Here is a 19,744-nt window from a genome sequence, read left to right as displayed (position 1 = left end):
CCTTGTGGATCTAGCCTGGAAGAAATGTTGTGGCTGAAAGTATTCAGCAAATTCAGGAATAGTTTTGGGTCAACCGAATTGCATTTTTAGGTGAATAAAATATTAATCTGAAAAATTTCACCCAGCTCTAGTTGGTATACTAATGGTTAGTACACGGCTGTCCAAAGTCTGCCATTCAGTTAGCTTTGGGGAAATAAAGTTACTCACTTGTATTGTATTACATTGAACAAAATATTTATGGGTGCAGTTTAGTGGCAAATTGGGAAAAAATAAACCCGATTAAAGCACACTTTATTGTACAGCAATATGGAATAGACAGCACCTGGTTCTTTTTAAACATATGTAGAAAATTACACCGTAGTTGGAATGATCTGTAGTTTTGTGGAAAAACAACTAGCACAAACACCACAGTTCTTGCTGTCGTATTTGTAAACAAACAGAATAAATCAAAGTTTCAAGACAATTGTTTCACTCTATAGGACATGTATATTTTATTGCACACTTTTTAAACATATAGTCTGTAATTAAACTTGGCACATAAAACTAAAATTCACTGAATCTGCTCACTATACAAGTATGAAAATAAATCTCTATTTTAAATACTTAACTTTATATTCCATTAGAAGTTTGCACAGCATGGGTTTATACAAATGTTATTTGTTAGCTGATCATTTAACTACTAACTTCACATATATGCAGCTAGTGGGAAGTTAATTATCTCTCTCTCTCTCTCTAAGGGCTGAAAATGTGAGTGACAGAGCACTCTTTACCACTTTCTGTGGCACAAATTGAACCTAAAATACAAGTGGTTTGGGTTTAAAAAAAGAAAAAGAAGAAAAGAAAAGAAATGCCAGATAATAGTGAAACAAAACAAAAAAACCTTCAGGCTATGATGTCAGATCTAAGCCAAGCAGCATTATGCCTGTCCCTGCTTGGATGGGATATCTTTACTCAAATACCTTGTGCTGCAGGAAGTGATGTTGATAGTTTCCTCTAACTACTAATCTATCACCTACTGTATCAACCCCTTGGGACGTGGTGGTAGGGGACATTGAAATTGCAGGAGAAATGTAAAATGAGATCTTAATCACTAGTGATGATCATAAATACCATGGACTGTTTTTTGTCAGAATAATTAACTCTGTTGTCCTCATCAAATTCCAATGGGGATAAATACATTGTGCCTACCACAACATCCATCTGATATCTGTCAGCATTGGTAGTCTTCACTTCCTGTACTACAATGTATAATATTGCTATGAGTGTTAAACAGGAACCACGTTTAACCCCAGAGGTAGCTACACTTAGAATATAGGCTGCATAGCCCTAGCCCCAGCCTCTCAAAAAGCTTTGTACAAGGATCTCCTTGTGAACAGACTCTATGCTGGCACAGAACCCCACTGATGGAGTTCTCTGCATGGGTTCAAGGGTCTGTCCACATGATGCTCTTTGCAGGATTGCAACATTAGTATTGTAATGTGGTTTGGGATCTTTTGGGATAAAGTGTTCTCTATGATCAACAGTATTTGCTAAAATAAGAGGGAATTGTTCAATGAATATGAGAGAAGATATGTTTTAAACATGGTTTCAAGCAGTTGGATCATAACTACGCTCTTGAGTAGGGGAAATAATACAGCAAATTTTAATAAGCAATTAAATAGTGCTAAATAGATGAGAGACCCCCTAGAAAAAAAATCATTTGATCACCTGGATGTTTAAAAGCGTCCCACAAAAATTATTGCCTCAAAATATGTTTAACGTGTGACCATTAAAAAGGCAAAGACAATGAAGGACGAAAATAATACTTGTGTGTCAAGTGCATAAAAAAATCTTATTTACAGATTCTGTTGGGAAAAAAACATGAAAAGACGTTCCTTTAAAAATAAATATAGTTATTAAGATAACATCACCACTAACAAAACAACTTTTGTGCAATAAATGAACAGTTTTAAGTATTGAACAAAATCGTAGAGGAACACAAATACACAATAGTGCAGACATGCCAGAACATAAATCTGCTGTTTGTTGCCATATGTTTTAGGCAGTAGGCAAGACAACTTTTCAAAGCAAAACAAAAGAAGGACCTTATATAAACACTAGCTTTGTTTTTGTTTTTAAAGGCAGATATTTTAGCTTCTAAAATTAATAATTTCATTCCAAGCCCTCTTATTTTACCATGAATGCCATCTCATATTATGCCAATTGTCAGACTTGATAGGGGCGATCATTGCAGGATTTCTAAATAAGGCCTTGATCCTGCAAAGTGATTCATGGGAGCAGACTTCTACGCCTGTGCACAGCCCTCACTGAAGTCAACGGAGCTCTGGATAGGAGCAGTCTCTGAGTATGCATCATATCGCGGGAGAGGGCCTGAATCCATGTGTTTCTAATAAATTGTGCATATATTATAATCAGTATATATATATTTAGGCCCAAATCCTACAATTGGTTACAGTAGCACAGATCCTTATGCTTGTGTGGAGACTCACTGAGTCAGCAGGATCCCATCAGGGCTTAAAAAAACTACTCTTGTGAATCTAATTGCAAAAGGGGCTTATAAAATGTAACTATGACAAGAGCTCTTCACACTGCTATGGCCAGTGAACAAAATTCTGTCCAGAGCTGCACTCTCCGCAACTCCATTGCCTATAATGAGAACAGAATTTGGCCCAGTGACAGAGGATTTTCATTTCAAAGCCCTTTTTCTAAGAATTTATAAAAGTTGACCATAAAACACATTCCAGGATGAAACCTGGCTGATACTATTTTGACCATTACACTTTTTTTATTTTTAAAACAATTGTTTCAAGGTGGGTTTGCTTAGCTATAGCTCACACACATGCAAAACAAAAGTCACATTGTTTAAAAAAAAATAGATTCCATTTATAAATTTTGGCAAAATCCCTAGACACACACATCTGGTCATTAAAATCAACAAGAACTGCCCAAGCCACCAGTCCCACAGAGAGAACTAGATGGTCAGGCTACTGACATTACTGACTTCAGCTGTACTCTGTACAGGCACAGGACTCCACTTGCATGGTTTTCTTTCCAGAATTAGGGCATATCATATTAAATAAATTTGGAAAAGCACTTACTGCACATGCACACAAACTACTTTCCATATGGAGTTCGGACCTGTTTTTTTAAAAAGAATACATCCCACAAATGCCTGTTTACAGGACCCAGATCTACAACAACGCCAAGAAGAAAATGTCCATCTATTGGGTATGTAATGTCCTACTTTAAAACTGCCAAAATATTGTATATTCTGTACTTAATTGTACACCCCCAGGTTATTAAATCAGTAACACATTGGAATTTTAGATCTCAATAAAGAATCAATAAAATATACAAACTACATTTAAATAATATTAAGATAGTGAGTCATACTAATAAGAAAACCTAATAAATTCAAAAGTTCGATGTGACTTGGTCTGTTCCTGCTATCTTCGGGGAGAAAATATTAACCATCTGCCAGCCTTAGATTCCTAGCTCTGAGGCCCTGTCTTATATTTCTGTACATCTAAATCTCTGACTGAGGTCAATAGCATTCTTGGGTGCACACCAAGTGTCCCCTCCAGGGTTGTGCTGAACACCTTTAGCTTTCAAGCTCAGCATCTTCCAAAATTGGGCCCAACAGACAGAAAGGAGCCTCAGCTCAGGTTGAGTTACAGTCATATGGATCCATATTATTTCCCACAGATGATGTGTGGAAAAGGCTTCACAGGATTGGGCCCTTAATAGTAAATTGTAACTATTTAATATAGATAAAGACAGCTTCACTGCTGATGGGACTTCTCTTTTGAATACTAGCATGACACAATTTCATTACTTTTAAATGTTCCTGCAGAATTTTCAAGGATAGCTTCTATTTCTCCTCCAGTGTCCATGAAATGAAAGGTAACCTGTGATTGTTCTGACTTCTCTCTCGCTTATTTTTTAACAGGAAAGACAGCTATTATTGGGAAAATTTCGGGAGTGGCAGTAAGAGTGAGCAGAAGTTATCAACACTGAATGAGCAATAACTTGAATTGAAATAAAGAGTTAATATGAATCTAGCTTTCTTACTGGGAAGGTCAATTTCAAACAGATTAATGATTTGAAAGCCTATATATGGGCAGCCTAGGCTCTTAGAAGCCAAAAGCTGGATTATGTTCCCTCTTGATAAAACCCACAGGAGTGGGCTCTGGAGGAGGAAATCTCCAGGATACCCTTGTGGAGCTCCACTCAACTCACTCCTTTGGAAGGGGGGAGGATTAACCCTCATCCCTCACTGAAGAAATCCTGGATTCCCAGTGATCCGCATTGATCTCTTCTTGACAGCAAAGCCAAGCTCCCCCTGGCCATGGCTGCCCCTGTAGAAAAATGGCTGCATTATCTTTTCTGCTTATATTCCATGGCCATATGCCTAGCTTGCTCACTCTTCTCCCAGCATCTGTCACCTCCCTCAGCACAGACCCAAGACCCACAGAGAGGTTTCTGCCAGGTGGGGTAGGATGGTGCTGCAGAAGTAGGTGACTCCTTACCCCTCCCATGTGGGATAAGGTAGATCTGTGTGCAAAGGTTCCCCTCAGCTCATGGATATTGTGGGGCATGATCCGGTCCCAAATACATTTTCTTTTATGAGGCCAAAATATATAGAAATAATGGAGGTGCCAATTTTATTTGGCATTATAGTCTCTTTGCCTTGCTGGAAAATGCTCAGGATTAGTCGTTTGAGGACAAAATCTCTGAGAAAACATAGCTTTAAAAGGATACCTAAAAAACACAGATCTCTTTACCTGAAAAGGCATTTTTTTTTTAAAACCCAGGTGATAAACTACCCTACTCTAGGGAAGTCCATATTTTATAAAAATTAATAATATCACTCACAGACTATACTCTGTTAAAATGTAGTGGTTCAGAAAATATCTAATGTTGCTACAGCTAGTATCCACTTTTTCACGGGTTTGAGGTCAGACCCTAAAACTTCACCTAAGTCTGACACTAGGCAGACTGGTTGCAGCTTGAGACCTGTTTTTAATATACACAAAAAAAGGCTGAAATAGTTTGCTCAGCCATTAAGGGTCCTAACAGTACTCCCATTGAAGTCAGTGGGAGCTGACTTTACTTTAACAGGAGGAGGACTGGGCCCCAAGATCCTGACCCTGCAAATATCCTATAAACATGAATTGGTTTTAATGGGACTACCTGCAGGCAAAGTCTCACTCACATGCTTCAACATTTGCAGGACTGGCCCTAAATAAGGGAACAAAAGACTAAACAAAGTCACTAGGGTGTGATACTTTTTTGTACTCCTATTTTAATAATTATACTATTATAGTGTCATTTTTACATTAATGATTTTAGGCTTTGAGTTTAAAATATGTACTAAACTATGGGATTTTTAGAAAACTCAATAAAACCAATGTCTTGAATTTCAGAGAGACTGAGCATCTGCAGCTCCCATTGACTTCACGTGGAGTTGAGAGTCCTCGGCCTTACCTTAATGAGAACAGTATTGCCCGATTTTTGGAAAGTGGCTCACGGTCATGCGGACTGATTCCTTTAACAAAAATTTAATATGGAGTCTTGTGCACGTACAGCTGCTAACAGGTGATTGAAGGCCTAAAGATTCACTAAGAAAACAGATTACTACAGACTCTTCTGTACTATTAGAGTCCATCACTTGAACTGTCTGAATTGTCATATATATCAATGGCAAACATTTGAAGAACAAGAGGGAAGGGACAATTCACATTCCCCTATATTACTATATTAACAGTCTCATTTATAAACAGGCAGGAATTGTATCGTTAATTCATCCCAGTGTTCCTAAGTCCTGCAGATACTGTGACCTCTCTTGAGGTCAGAGCAGTATCTAATTTGTCTTTTTGCTTTGCAGGATTCATGCAAGTATTTCCTCCAGTTTTGATCTGTGTGGGATCAGACTTGAGTTTTGCTTTTCAGATGCAACAACATATATTTGCCGAGGTTTGCTCAAAACTCAACAAGTTCACTTGAAAAGTTCAAAAAATTGTCAAGTCTTTTTGACAAACCTGGCCAGGTTTGTAATGAAACTACGTAAGTTTCAAGTGGCTAGATGGTTTGTTGTGAATATTTCATACAGGTCTAATTTGACCTGCATTTGCTGTCCTAGGCAAAATTAGATGAAGTAACGATGGAATTTCCCCTGGGCTCTGAATATCTTGGGTTTAAAATAAATTATTATATTGTCTTCAGCTGGAGAAACCTCTTTCACTTTATAAGGAAATATCTACATGAATGAAATGAAAATACAGTACTGTATGTACTATCATAAATACCCGGCAAAAGTAGAAGCCTTGATTCTGATCTCAGACCATGTTAAAACCAATGTAATTTCTTTGATTTTATTGACATACACTGATATAAAAGTGAGATCAAACCACAGCCTGTGAGGCAAGGCAAGTGCACCAGTGCAGAGCAGCAGACAGTAGGAACTGAATTTCTCAAGTTTTGCAACTACTATATACATATAAATCCATAGTAAGGAGAAAACATTATGTAAATCCTTCATTTTTAAAAGTGATAAAAATACAAAAGTAAAATTATTTAGGGCAGAAAGGGAATTTGTTATTTATATATTACAGCAGTTCTTCATTGGCATTGATTTTTTGACAGTTGGCTCAGCCAGGTTGGTTACGGACCTTGTGTCTTCATTGTCACTTCTTTTTCGCACTTCGCTGTAAGACAGCAATGAAATAAATTACATTCACTAAGCTGTATCTTGGTATTTCCACTCAAAATATCAACAAAGAGTCCTGTGGCACCTTATAGACTAACAGATGTATTGGAGCATAAGCTTTCGTGGGTAAATACCCACTTCGTCAGACGCATGTAATGGAAATTTCCAGAGGCAGGTATAAATATGCAGGCAAGAATCAGTCTGGAGATAACGAGGTTAGTTCAATCAGGGAGGATGAGGCCCTCTTCTAGCAGAAGAGGTGTGAACACCAAGGGAGGAGAAACTGCTTTTGTAGTTGGCTAAAAGCAGTTTCTCCTCCCTTGGTGTTCACACCTCTTCTGCTAGAAGAGGGCCTCATCCTCCCTGATTGAACTAACCTCGTTATCTCTAGACTGATTCTTGCCTGCATATTTATACCTGCCTCTGGAAATTTCCATTACATGCGTCTGACGAAGTGGGTATTCACCCATGAAAGCTTATGCTCCAATACATCTGTTAGTCTATAAGGTGCCACAGGACTCTTTGTTGATATTTACAGATCCAGACTAACACGGCTACCCCTCTGATACTACTCAAAATATGTTACACAGAGCAATAAAAAGGAATGCACTGCTCACTGTCAGCCACTGCTTTATAACATAAATTATCCTATTAGACAGTTTGTGAAAATGTTTTTAGTTTATGAAATCAATGAAAGGATTGGGACTGAGTGAAATTCTCTATAATTTCTGCTTTGGAATGGCAGCAATAATTCTATACAAAGTGCTCTGCCAAAGTGCAAAATTAGCAGAAGGAAATAAGTATAGTTGTTATGTGAAAACTATTAAATTATATAACTTCAATTTGAGGTCTAGACAATTAGTTATGTTTTCCATTCCTTTGTAGCCCATTTTTCTTTTATTTGTTCCCCTCCTCATATCACAGAAGAGGAAAGCAAAGGGCCCTAGATATTCATATACTAAAGTAAGAAACTATTATACAATTATAAATCTATTCTGAGAAATAGTGCATATCATTAGCCACTTTGTTACAAAGATGCTTGTAATTGGTTTATCTGTACATGTGATTTTCAATTTTGTACCAGTATTATTAATGTGTCTTGTAAAGTCTCAATTCTCAGACCGAGTAGTTCCACTGAAATCAGTTACTGACATCAATATGGTACTACTTAAAATGAGTAACAGTGGCAGAATCAAACCCTAAATACAAGTAACATGGGTCTGGAGGTCTAACTTTCCCATTGAAATGTTAAGTTAGAGATGTTACTTCCAGGAAATGAGAAATATTAATCCCTGAGTATAACCATCCATCTCAGACCAAACTGTTGGACAGCATCTGGTGCCTCTGTCATTGCTCTCAAATATACCAAATATTAACAGATCCCTCAGAAAGGAACTTTCACTAAGCCAGTGAACAGACTGGTTCTAATCATATATTCAAGGTATTGAAAAGGGGATAGGCAAGATGGGAAGAGCAGTTTGTCCCTTCACAAAATTGAACTATTATAATCATTGAACTATTGTAATCAAATGTTGCCTTTAACATGTTTTTTCACCTGTGATTTAACATTATGTAACTGTGCTGTAGAAATTTCTAACAGCACAATGCTCTGTTGCATTCATAGTCAGGTGCCTGGAAATGAGTCATACAAGTTAACAATTAACTTTGTATTGACATTTGGATATAAATGAATGACTATACTTCTGCTACACCTGTTCTCAATGGAAGTATAGGTATTTTTCCATTTTCTGACTGAACAGACAGCATTACTTCTTTCCAATAATCCAATTTTTTATTTAAGCTATTACTGTTAAAAATACTGTAGCATGGAATAGCCAAATATTGACCTTTCAAGTCAAAAGATTTGATTCTCATATCAAGCTTCAGAGTAAAAACAAATAAATATGATGAGCAATTGACTCTAGTTTAGAGCTCCATGTATTAAATGTAATGCATATTGCTGATCCTTTAAAAATTACATAGGCACACCGGTAATCATAATTAATACTAGTTTGGAAACTGTAGGAAAATTGCAATGTTTTGGTCAGAATTTATCTAGTACGTTTAAGCTTTGCTAGATGGGATTGTTTTATTTAATCCAGATGTCTGCATTTTAAATAGTTTAGAAAAAAAGTTGCATTCAGTAGACATCAAGGAAAATGTATGTGATTATAATTGTCTGTAGCAAAATCATATATAATGATACAAAACCAAATGTGTCTTCAGTGTATGAAAAGATTAAAAGAATAAATGCATGCATCTCATTAGAAAGTATAATTTATCAACCAGAGACATTTTTAAAAGAATGGGATCCATATTTGAGCTCTACTTTAACATAATTTTGTCTGTAAATATGTTCATATTGTTTTAGTGTTTGTGGTGTAGATTCTTTAAAGTCGTTTATTTGATTCACTTATTCAATTATGAATCCTGTTTTATGTTTATTTTTAAAGGATTTACAAGGCACATATATTTTATTTAGAGAGTCCTCTTTTGATCTTAGTTGATCCTAGTACAACAATTTTCAATGTTAAATATCTATATTCTACAGAGATATATTTATATACATATACACAATTTAAATGTGTTTAGAATATAGATATTTAACACTGAAAATTGTTGTACTAGGATCAATTAAGATCAAAATGAACTCTATAAATAAAATAAAATATATGCCATGTAAAACCTTAAGAATAAATCCTGTTTTACATTTATTTATAAAGTAAATATAATAGATATTAACCAACAAAGTTAATATTTGATATTAGAAACATGACTACATACCGAGCAAGATGAAGAACTGCTTCTACAATATTAGCTCCATCTTTAGCACTTGTTTCACAAAATAGTGCATTATAAGTCTGCGAGAAGAAAAGAAAAGGATCAGCTACATTGTCGATTGTACAATTAGGTCTAAATGTTTACTCCAAATGATTTCCTCGGAAAATTTAAGAACTACTGAAGAGCAGATTTAACAAATTAAAATGAACAGGATTTTTTGGTCCTTTTAATTCTTTGTAGATGTTAGTTTTAATACTACAGAAATAAGTACCAGTCAGTTATTTTCAGTTTTATAGCTTTTTAAACTTAAGAGCTTTTAAGATATGTAACTGATTCAGGAACAAATCCTGGGCTGGTCCCAAGGTCCAGCCTGAATAATCTTGTTTGCAAGGCTGCAAACCAGCAACAGAAGCTTTGAAGCTGTTACTGGAGCTTACATTCTACCTATCACATTTCCAGAACCCCTGACACCTTGGTATTTAACTAGTACTATCTACATTAGCATCCACAGCTCTTGGCCCACACACCTTTGCACAGAGAATGGCCACTGCTTCTGCACTATCACAGATCTACCAATGGAGCAAACTCTTGCTCCACTGCTGGCTAGCCAAAAAACCCTGTCCCCAGTGGTGTGAGGAATCCCATAAAGCACAGCTCCACAGCAACCAGGATGTGCAGATCCACTGTACAAGTTCCCGGAATCTTGCTTATGTTTTCCTATGCAACAAATCATGCCAAAACTGCTGCAGTCATGGCTAGAGAGTGGTGCAGAATTACTTAGGCCAGATCCTTGAAGGTATTTAGATGCCCACTTTCTACTTATTTTAAGGGGAGGTAGGCAGCTAAAACCTTTGAAAATCTGGGCTTTAGAAACCCAATACTTCAATTTCAGAACATCTAAGGGTACAAGAGAAGCAGAAGCTAGTTTCCTCACATCCTCTCAGTAATGTGCCTCACACCTGTAGTAGAGTACAAACATGAACTCATGCTGAGTGGGCAAGATCAGTCTCATACTTAGGGTAACCAGATGTCCTGATTTTTACAGGGTCGGTCCCGATATTCGAGGCTTTGTCTTCTGTAGGCACCTATTGCCTCCCACCCCCATCCTGATTTTTCACACTTGCTATCTGGTCACCCTATTCAGACTCATGAATTTCTTGACCATTTTTCTGAGAACGTCAACAATGTGCCAATTTGTGATGACAACTCTGGACTGAGACAGCTAACTCATTCATTATTCATTATTTGGTGACATTGTTCAACCTCATCAAGTATGCATTACCCATCCAACGCCAAATTCCATCTTGGTGACTGTAAGGTAAAAGACTCTTTGACTCACAATTATTTTCGTGAATTATCCAGACCTCATATTAAAGTTTTTAAGAGGAGTTAAATTTGAAACAATTAGATATAGGTCTTACCATGGCCAATTTTTCTCCATAGTTGATTGGTACACATTTTTGTCCTTGTTCTGAAACTGTTTGGCGAAGATCTGCTTTGTTACCCACCATCATGATTGGAATATTCTCGTGAGTTGCATCCTGTAATAAACATATCGTTTATTTACCTTTGGAAAATTCTGAATACAAAAAAGGTCAAATATATCAGCATGTTATTGGAGCACACATCATATTAATTACTTCACCACCAAAACATCTAAAAAGAATGCAATATTAATGCAAGAAATGATAGTTAAAATATGTTGAACACCAGTCATGTTGAACACTTTGCAGATAAAACAACATATAAAATAGCCATCTTAATAGTGAACCTGCCAGGAGTGAATGCATTTCCAACAAGAATTGTATTTGCTAGATAATTCTTATGGAAATTAACACTGCACATTATGGCTCAACATAGACACATTAGAATTGGAAAAGGTATAGATAAGGGCAACAAAAACGATTAGGAATATAAAACAGCTTCCATCCGAGGAGAGATTAAAAAGACTGGGACTGTTCAGTTTAGAAAAGCTAAGACTAAGTAGGGGATATGATAGAGGTCTATAAAATTATGAATGGTGTGGAAAAAATAAATAAGGAAGTGTTATTTACCCCTTCACATAACATCAGAACTAGGGGTCACCTGATAAAATTAATTGACAGTGGATTTAAAACAAACAGAAAGAAATAAGGAAATATTTCTTTACATAGCTCATTCAGCGTCTACCTGTGGAACTCATTGCTATGGGATGTTGTGAAGGCCAAACGTTTTACTGGGTTCAAAAAATAGATAAGTACATAGAGGACAGGTCCATCAATGGCTATTAGCCAAGATGGTCAGGAATGTAACCCCATGCTCCAAGTGTCTCTAAATCTCCAACTTCCAGAAGCTGGGACTGCACGATGGGATGGATCACTAGAAATTGCCCTGTTCTGTTCATTGCCTCTGAAGCATCAGGTACTGGCAATTGTCAGAAGACAGGACTCTGGGCTACATAGGCAATTGGTCTGACACATTATGTCCATTCTTATATTATTTTATATGACACAATTACCTCTAAAAACAGGGGCTAATTCAATTTCCATGGTAAAAAAAGCATTCCTTCTAAGAGGCAAATGAAATTTTATTCTAACCACCTTCCTTTCTATTAAACACCTTTGGGCAAAGGAGGGAAGCCCTTTTTATGAAATGCAAATTAGTATTCAGGTAACACAAAAGGGTAATAATAAGATAAAGCTAGAGGGGAAAACTGCTGTGGATTATAGGAAAGATGGTGGTTGTACAGGAAGAAACACTGTACTGTGGCAGAGGCCTCAAAGAAAATTGACCTTGTTCCCATAAACTATTTGAAATGGGTGAGTATTGCATTTTCAGATCAAAGGGAAGTGAGATATTCAGACAAGATGGGGGGGAAACAATATGAAATGGTTGATTACATGGTATTTTGTGATACCAAACACCACATTTCATCAACTTTAATGAGAGCCTAGAAGCTTGTGTCAGGATTTAGTTTAATCTCTTGTATCCTGACAGCAATGCATTTAACTTGCATTACTAGTGGAAACTGCATGTTGGCCAATTCTGCAACACAACCACCTTAATGTAGATTTAAAAGCAAATAAAACAAGTATCCCTAAAAGGACTCCATGGTTCTGACCCATACCACAGTTCTCCCAAAGGAAATGCCCATTTCCTAATTAAAAAAATATTAAAATGACTACATAGTAGTAAGTGTACTTTGCAGATTTCACACAGTTAAGTTCTTACCTCAATCATATCCACCCATTCTCGTACATTAAGAAAACTCTTTTCACATGTCACATCATACAACAGTAACACGCCATCTGCTCTTCTGAAATATGACTTGGCAATACTTCGAAATCTTTTAGAAAAAAAATGGATGTTTGAAACATTTTAAACATAGATTTAATATTACTATCATTAATAATGAATCATTATTGTATTTAACAGACTAAGCTAATACATTTGTCTCCCCACAGCCTTCTGAAGAAAAATGTGACAAACTTGCATGTATTACTGAATTCATATAAAGGTTTCTCCAAATTATTTATGCACTTCTATAAACACTCCATTAAAACCTGCAGTATCCTATACGGCAGTCAGACAACACTTTACAGTAAACAGCAATGTACATGTAGGACACCTTCTTCACACAGGAGTTTCAGTGATATGGTAGCATGTTTAGGTTCCTGTCTGAGAGGGAAAGTTCATAAACACAGTGGGCCAAATTCATTTCTAGTATAACATTTCTGAAGTCAATAAAATGGGTGTGGAATATGAAACCAATGGATTTACAACAGGGATGAGTCCCTCCATTATAGAGGGCTTTCTTTTCTGTAAACGTACTGTGCCCTGCTCCAAAACTATGATTACTGACAAGGCATTACATTGCACATTTGAGATTCTTCGCATAATGATGAAAAACGAGTGGGCCAAATATACCTTTTAACTTCCTATTCCACATAATACACCGTCTTCACTCAATGCAAAAACAGACAGTATGCCCAATACAAATTCTACTGAAGTGAATGGAAAGATTATAACTGACTTCAGTGGAATTAGATCAGGCACCTTAATATACACACAATTGTGTCAGCTAAAATGTATTGGCTCTCTGTAGTCCAGGATCTCATGGGATTTTATGGAGTTTATAAAACTACATAGATAGTTTACAGATCCATTTATGAGAATTCAGCAATTTGTGCAAGTTTATCATGCTTCTCTTAAAAAGACTTTGGATACCACAGAAGAGACAATTGGCTGTGCTCAATGGGAATCAAGGTCAAGAATCCGAATAGGAATTTAGGTCATTGAACACCTCCTAAGACTGAGCCCTTACAAAGGTAAAGGTCTGTAATAGCAAAAGTAAGGAAGGGACTGAAAAGTAAAAATAGGAGAAATAATGTGGACAAGAAACTGTTACTATTTTTCTTACAACTAGGAAAAAAGTCAGATGCGAATACAAATTCTTCACTAAGAAACAAGTCAATTCACATCTACATCCTAGTAATTTGTTGAGCATTACTAACCTCTCCTGTCCTGCTGTGTCCCATAGCTGGAGTACTGTAGGTTCTCCATCAACAACAAGCCTTTTCATTTGAAAATCAACTCCTTAAAAAGAAATATAAAGTGTACAAAACTAGTCAGTGGACATAATATTGGCTTTGATTTAAGAACTACATTAATACTATTATCAACATAATTACAAATGAATAACGGTGTGATATATTTCAAATAATAGGCTGTAACCGCCATTTCAAATTACAAGTCATTTAGTACATTGTGAGAAAGAGCTCAAGAGTTAAAACACCCCAAAAAAACACAGTAATCCCCCAGTGTATTATGGTGCATAATCAATTGGTTTGGGGGGGGGGGGGGGATTAAAACATCCTCTCATGCATTTACTGATGCAAATTTCACATCATAACAAACAAAAAGCTCCACATATGTTATATTATAAAAGCTTTTTACAGAAGGACAGAAAATATTTTGTATAGTAGATCTTATTCCAAACAAGGAGCAAACAAACAAAAAAACCCTCAAAGCACAACAAATAAACACACAAGTGATTTGATGGGCAGATAAAAAAGTCAAGCTTTGAACTTAATATAACTACAGTAGTTCATGGATGTGATAATATAGATTGGAATGTTGAGACCTCCAAGCTTTTAAAATCCTTCCAATTGCATTTGAATTAGAGCTATTCCAGGCTTCAAGAACACTTTGAAGAAGAAAGGATGAAGAGAAAATGATATGAAAAAGGACAGAGATAAGGGTTGGGATCCTTAAGTGTCCCCCTTCTGCCTGGCCACTCGCAAGCCCGTTGAGGATTCTGGGAGGGTCTGATATATGTAAAGACCTAGATAATAAGAGGTACTGGTAGAGAGGAAGCAGTTCCGAGTATAAGTATTGTTTGGAGAAAGTAAGTTACTGCAGAGTGTGTGTGGCAAGGCTCCATTCTGACCTGACCAATTGGAGATGAGCTGGGAGAAGGTGACTAGCGTATACGCTGCTTCCCCAATAGCAAGGATGACACCAGAAGGAGAAAGTTTGCCTGCTGAACCCTCCTAGCATGAGGATTAAAGGACTAATTAGAGGAAAAGGGTCAGTTGGAGGAGAATCTGGCTGAGGCTCCACTGGTGACCTAAATGAGTACAGATGAGGGACTCCTGGCTTAAGGAGAGAGTTAATAACTTCTGAATTATCCAGAAGGCTGGGGATCCTACTTTAAGGAGAGACAGAATGACTTCTTAAAGTATACCCTGCTCCAGGAGGAGAGCTGGGGGTTCCTGTCTTGAGCAGAGAGACCTGTAATTGCCTAAATTACAACCCCACTATAGGTGGGAAGCTGGAGACTCCTGACTTGAGGGACAATTTGAAGTTCAACCCCAGTTCCAGAAAGGGGGCTGGGAGACCACCTGAAGAGGAGCAAGAGACTCTTATATGGATCCAGAGTGGGCATAAACTGGGGAAATTAACAAAGTGAGTTACACTTTGTAGAAAGTCTTAATAAATCAGACCCCAGGAAGAGGATACATGGTTCTGAACCAACCTAATTTGCTGAAAGACTCCCAGGGGGCCTGAGTGCACTGCAACTGCAGGGCCATGAGGGGCCACAAGGGGTGTGCTGGGGGGGTGGCAATCATAGCAGGAAAGAGAAGATAATGGAAAACTGAAAGAGGATTTTTTTTTAAAGTAGGCTCAAGGATTCTGATACTGCAGCCCCTCCACACTGATTTTAATGGGTGTCTTTGTGCAGAGGATGTTCAGGAACATGCTCCATGTTTTATAAAGATAAACATGACCATTTAGTTTCCCCAACCTAATACACATTTAGGCACCCATATGCTTTAGATCTCAAATCCTTACCCAGAGTTGCGCTGGTGTTTCCTCGAAATTCATTCTTGCAAAGTCTCATAAGGAAACTGGATTTCCCTACTGCTGCATCTCCAGCAAGAACGATCTTGTAAGCCTTCTCTGAATTAGGATATTTCAGGTTACTGTCTATTGTGTCTGTCTAAAAGCAAAAAGAGCCCACCAAATCCATATTAAAAATGAGAAAAAAACTGCAGTATAGTTAAGTATGTATAGTTAAGCAGGGAAGGGATAGCTCAGTAGTTTGAGCATTGGCCTGCTAAACCCAGGGTTGTGAATTCAATCCTTGAGGGGGCCATTTAGGGAACTGGAGTAAAAATCTGCCTGGGGATTGGTCCTAGGGTTGAACTTGATGACCTCCTGAAGTCCCTTCCAACCCTGATATTCTATGATTCTAAAAGTGCTCTGGACTGGTTACCTGTGGAGAGAGGGCAGGGAGACACCTCCTTGTTGAAGCACTAGAGCTGCTTCGACTGACTGGTTGGGAGGATTTCCAATCTTCCGCTGTACTGCTGTTGTCAGGGCTATAAGCCTCTTCATCCCTGATCTCCGGAACCTGCAATTACCAGTAAATGTTACTATTTTTGTAATATCTCAATTCAGAAAAAAACAGTGCTTTGAAGTGTTATGTATCTTGGATTTTCCCCCCAAAACAAATATCTTTCTCTACTCTAGTGTTCTCAAGAACAATCAGTGCCAAATGCCTAGTACTCATAAACAACCCTACAACATCAAGCTGGTTTCCAGATGTAATAGGAATAAAAGATTTCAGCAAGGAAATTTTCAGATTCAAAAGGATTACAATAAATAGTGAGAAAAATTACTTCAAAAGTTATGAAAGAAATACTTCAATAAGTTTTAGCCACCTCCTTAATTAAACAAAGTCACTGCAGTTGACATTAATTGGTACCCTTAGTAGCATTCTCAACACAAAGATCAGGGACTGAAGAGTCAGGGAGACTGAGCAACTTAGGAGTCAGGAGGCCAGTATTCTATACCCAGCTCTGTCACTGCCTCACAGTAAGTCACTACATCTATCTCCATTTCAGCTTCCTCTTTAATCAAAAGAAGACAACAATGCTTTCCTACATTGTAAAAATTTTTTGAGATCTCTGCATGTAAAATGTTGTAAGTGTTAATAAATACTATTATTATTATTATTATTATTATTCTCTTTTCACATCACTGCCAAGGCAGACTGGCAGGCTGTGGGTGATGTACTACCTTGATTATATCTCTTCAGTTGATAAGAGGAGGACTTTAATCTTCAGAGCTAATAATTTATCAACTTTCACAAATATTAAATTCACTTTTACAAACTTAAGAAAAGTTATAGCTTCATTAATGGGTCTATAAAATCAGTTAAAATGGGACTGTTTTTAAACCACAGAGTGTTCCCTTAAGCATCCCACAAAAGTATCCTATTAATTCTGTTTTAATGCTTATGACCCAGGTAAAGACAATTTAGGTTCCCTGACTTATGTAAAAAAGATAGACTTCACTTCACAAACAGGGAGCTAATTTTGCCTCCCAACAAAGGTGTGTCTTAGCAATGCAATAAGACTGGAGCTTACATCTGTATCAGAAGCATCACCACCAGAACTGTCCTGCATACAGTGTGGCCTTTGAAAACTTCTTGGATGTCTCCATTCCACTTCTGAATCATATTCATTTGAGTCTCTCAAGGTAGACAAACCACTGTCAAAGCAGCTTTCAGACAAGCTATCAGCATCACAGTTTATCCTTTGCAGAGGGTCACAAAGGGCTAAACACTCATCTTCATCCACATAGGAAGAACGAGATGATCTGGTGACAAAAGCGGGGGGGAGGGGATATGCTTTTTACAGGATCCGATTCCCCAACAAAATAAGACATTTCAGGTACACATTTTATTGTTCTTTACTGAAAGAAGAATCTCTATTTTTTTATCTCCAATAAATGAATTCCTTAATTTAGATCCTTAGCAGTGAGCACCCAAACAGTTCATCTAACATGCCATGGTGAGGATGTTGTATTTATTCACAGTCTGGCATTCTTATTCTTAATCCAAAAGGAAATGGTTGTTAAAAAAAATAGAACATTGTACCATGAACATATTAAAAACAGAGCAGTAGAGATATTAGTCCATCCCAGGACCTGGAAAATGGTCTCTGAATATAAATGGATGTAGCCAGGTTTTACTCATAACTTATTGTCCTGCAAATATCTGTGAATATGAAAAAGGAGGCAGCAGAAATCACAAGCGCAGCAACAGTTGAAGAAGCAGCGCAGGTATACGTTCAGTTCCAGTTTTAGATGTCCTATATATAATCTTTGGCATAACAGCCAGAAACAATTGGTTTCTCGTAAGTATGGGCTTGACTCTCCCCTCCTTTCCAAGACAATGTTCCCCTTTGATTCTCTTTTCTTTTCCAAGGCTATCTTTGTTTTGCTTTGGGTGCCATGACATACAATAGGATACTCAAATGGCAGTAGTGCTTGAAGTAAAAGTGACTCACTGTCTTTCCTTTTTAAGATAATTTGTACAAAAAGGGGAAAGGAAAAGAAAGAGAAATGGAGGGAGGGAAACCTTCAAAAAAGGTATTATGGTCTCCAGCCCCTACCTGCAGCAAGCAGAGACAGGAGCAAATAAAAGTAAAGTGGGGTGGAAAATGCCTGAAAGTAGTGGAGTGAACTTTGCTCTATCTTATAGGAGTGGAGATCACAGTTGCAGCTAATATAGCCAATGGCAGCATTGTTTCTTGTAGAGTTTTGTTGCCAAGTGATCTGAGCACTAGTGTGCAGCATGGAGGTGCAGCCTTCTGTGGGGCTGTAGTTTCTATTCATTGGGATTCATAGGGTTGCTTACTCCCAGATAATTTCTATCAATTACTGGTCAGCATTACAGGGACCATTTTCTGTTGCAACAACTTCAGAACTGTCTATTTCCATGCTCCCAGGGTAATGAGTTCTCATTCAAATACTCATGATCTTGGTTTTGGAATACCACAGTAATACTGTAATACTATTTGTATTCATGCATATAACCTATAGAAAGTCACTGATATATGAGAACTTTGCATATTGTAGCAAAGTTAAGAGCATTAAGCATAACCTCAAACAAAGGACTACATTAGTCAATTTTCAAAATCACTAAAGCACATAATCAGTGTTGGGAATTCCATACGTGCTTAAGGCAACTTAATATAAAAGAGGTTATATGACCAGAGAAAAGAAAAATATATTTACTATTAAAAATGTCTTAAAGGCAAGGTTAGAATCCAAACCAGCACCCAGATTTCTGAACACTGATTTGATGTTTCTTGTCTGATACGAAGTGTTGAAAATGGACAGACATTTTGGGAGCAGAACTTCATCTCTCTCTAAATACTGCTAAGCCATACCTGCCAGGAATGAGTTTTACCTCTGGCACGTGTACTTCTGAAGAAGTCAATTTTTTCACTTCAGATTGGAATACACTAGATTGCACAGAATAGCAGGTTGGTGTTTTTTAAACGCTCTCAGAGAAGGATATCCCTAAGGCCTGCTAAATAGACTTCTTCCTTCCTTCACGTCAGAAAATTACTTCTTTTAATGTGCAACTTAGTAAGGGAAATCTCCTCTCAAAATATACAGAGGATCTAACAAGAGGGAATCTATTTTATCTGCATTCAGCAGAAAGATAGTTTGTTGCAATCAGAATGTTATAGCCTGCAAACAAGTCTCCAACATGGAGACAGCAGATTCAATAATAGTATTCAATTAATGATATATTTGGATATCATTAGTGTAAAGTGAAAGCCAATTTAATGTTTACAAAAGGATTGTCAACCCACTGCCAAAATATATATGTTAACCATATAAAGGCCCTAATATAGAGCTATATGCAGTTTGAAGTAATACCAAAGGAAAATAAATAAATAAATAAATGAGAGA

At 37.2% G+C, this 19,744-nt stretch overlaps 1 protein-coding gene across 1 annotated transcript in view; it reads right to left on the bottom strand.

Moving 5' to 3' along the window:
* Window positions 1-274: 274 nt before the first annotated feature.
* Window positions 275-19,744, bottom strand: part of RASEF (RAS and EF-hand domain containing) — a 56,064-nt gene continuing 36,594 nt past the window's right edge. The window contains exons 10-17 of the mRNA XM_054032822.1: window positions 17,404-17,635; window positions 16,248-16,385; window positions 15,824-15,971; window positions 13,984-14,065; window positions 12,701-12,815; window positions 10,912-11,031; window positions 9,494-9,570; window positions 275-6,707 (exon numbers count right to left, since the gene is read on the bottom strand). Coding sequence (XP_053888797.1) covers window positions 6,602-6,707; window positions 9,494-9,570; window positions 10,912-11,031; window positions 12,701-12,815; window positions 13,984-14,065; window positions 15,824-15,971; window positions 16,248-16,385; window positions 17,404-17,635 — 1,018 coding nt within the window. The 3' untranslated portion in view covers window positions 275-6,601. The remainder of the gene's footprint in view (window positions 6,708-9,493; window positions 9,571-10,911; window positions 11,032-12,700; window positions 12,816-13,983; window positions 14,066-15,823; window positions 15,972-16,247; window positions 16,386-17,403; window positions 17,636-19,744) is intronic.

Source organism: Malaclemys terrapin, chromosome 6 (genome assembly GCF_027887155.1).
Source record: "Malaclemys terrapin pileata isolate rMalTer1 chromosome 6, rMalTer1.hap1, whole genome shotgun sequence".
Classification (NCBI taxonomy): domain Eukaryota; kingdom Metazoa; phylum Chordata; order Testudines; family Emydidae; genus Malaclemys; species Malaclemys terrapin.
This window is presented reverse-complemented; position numbering and strand designations above follow the sequence as displayed.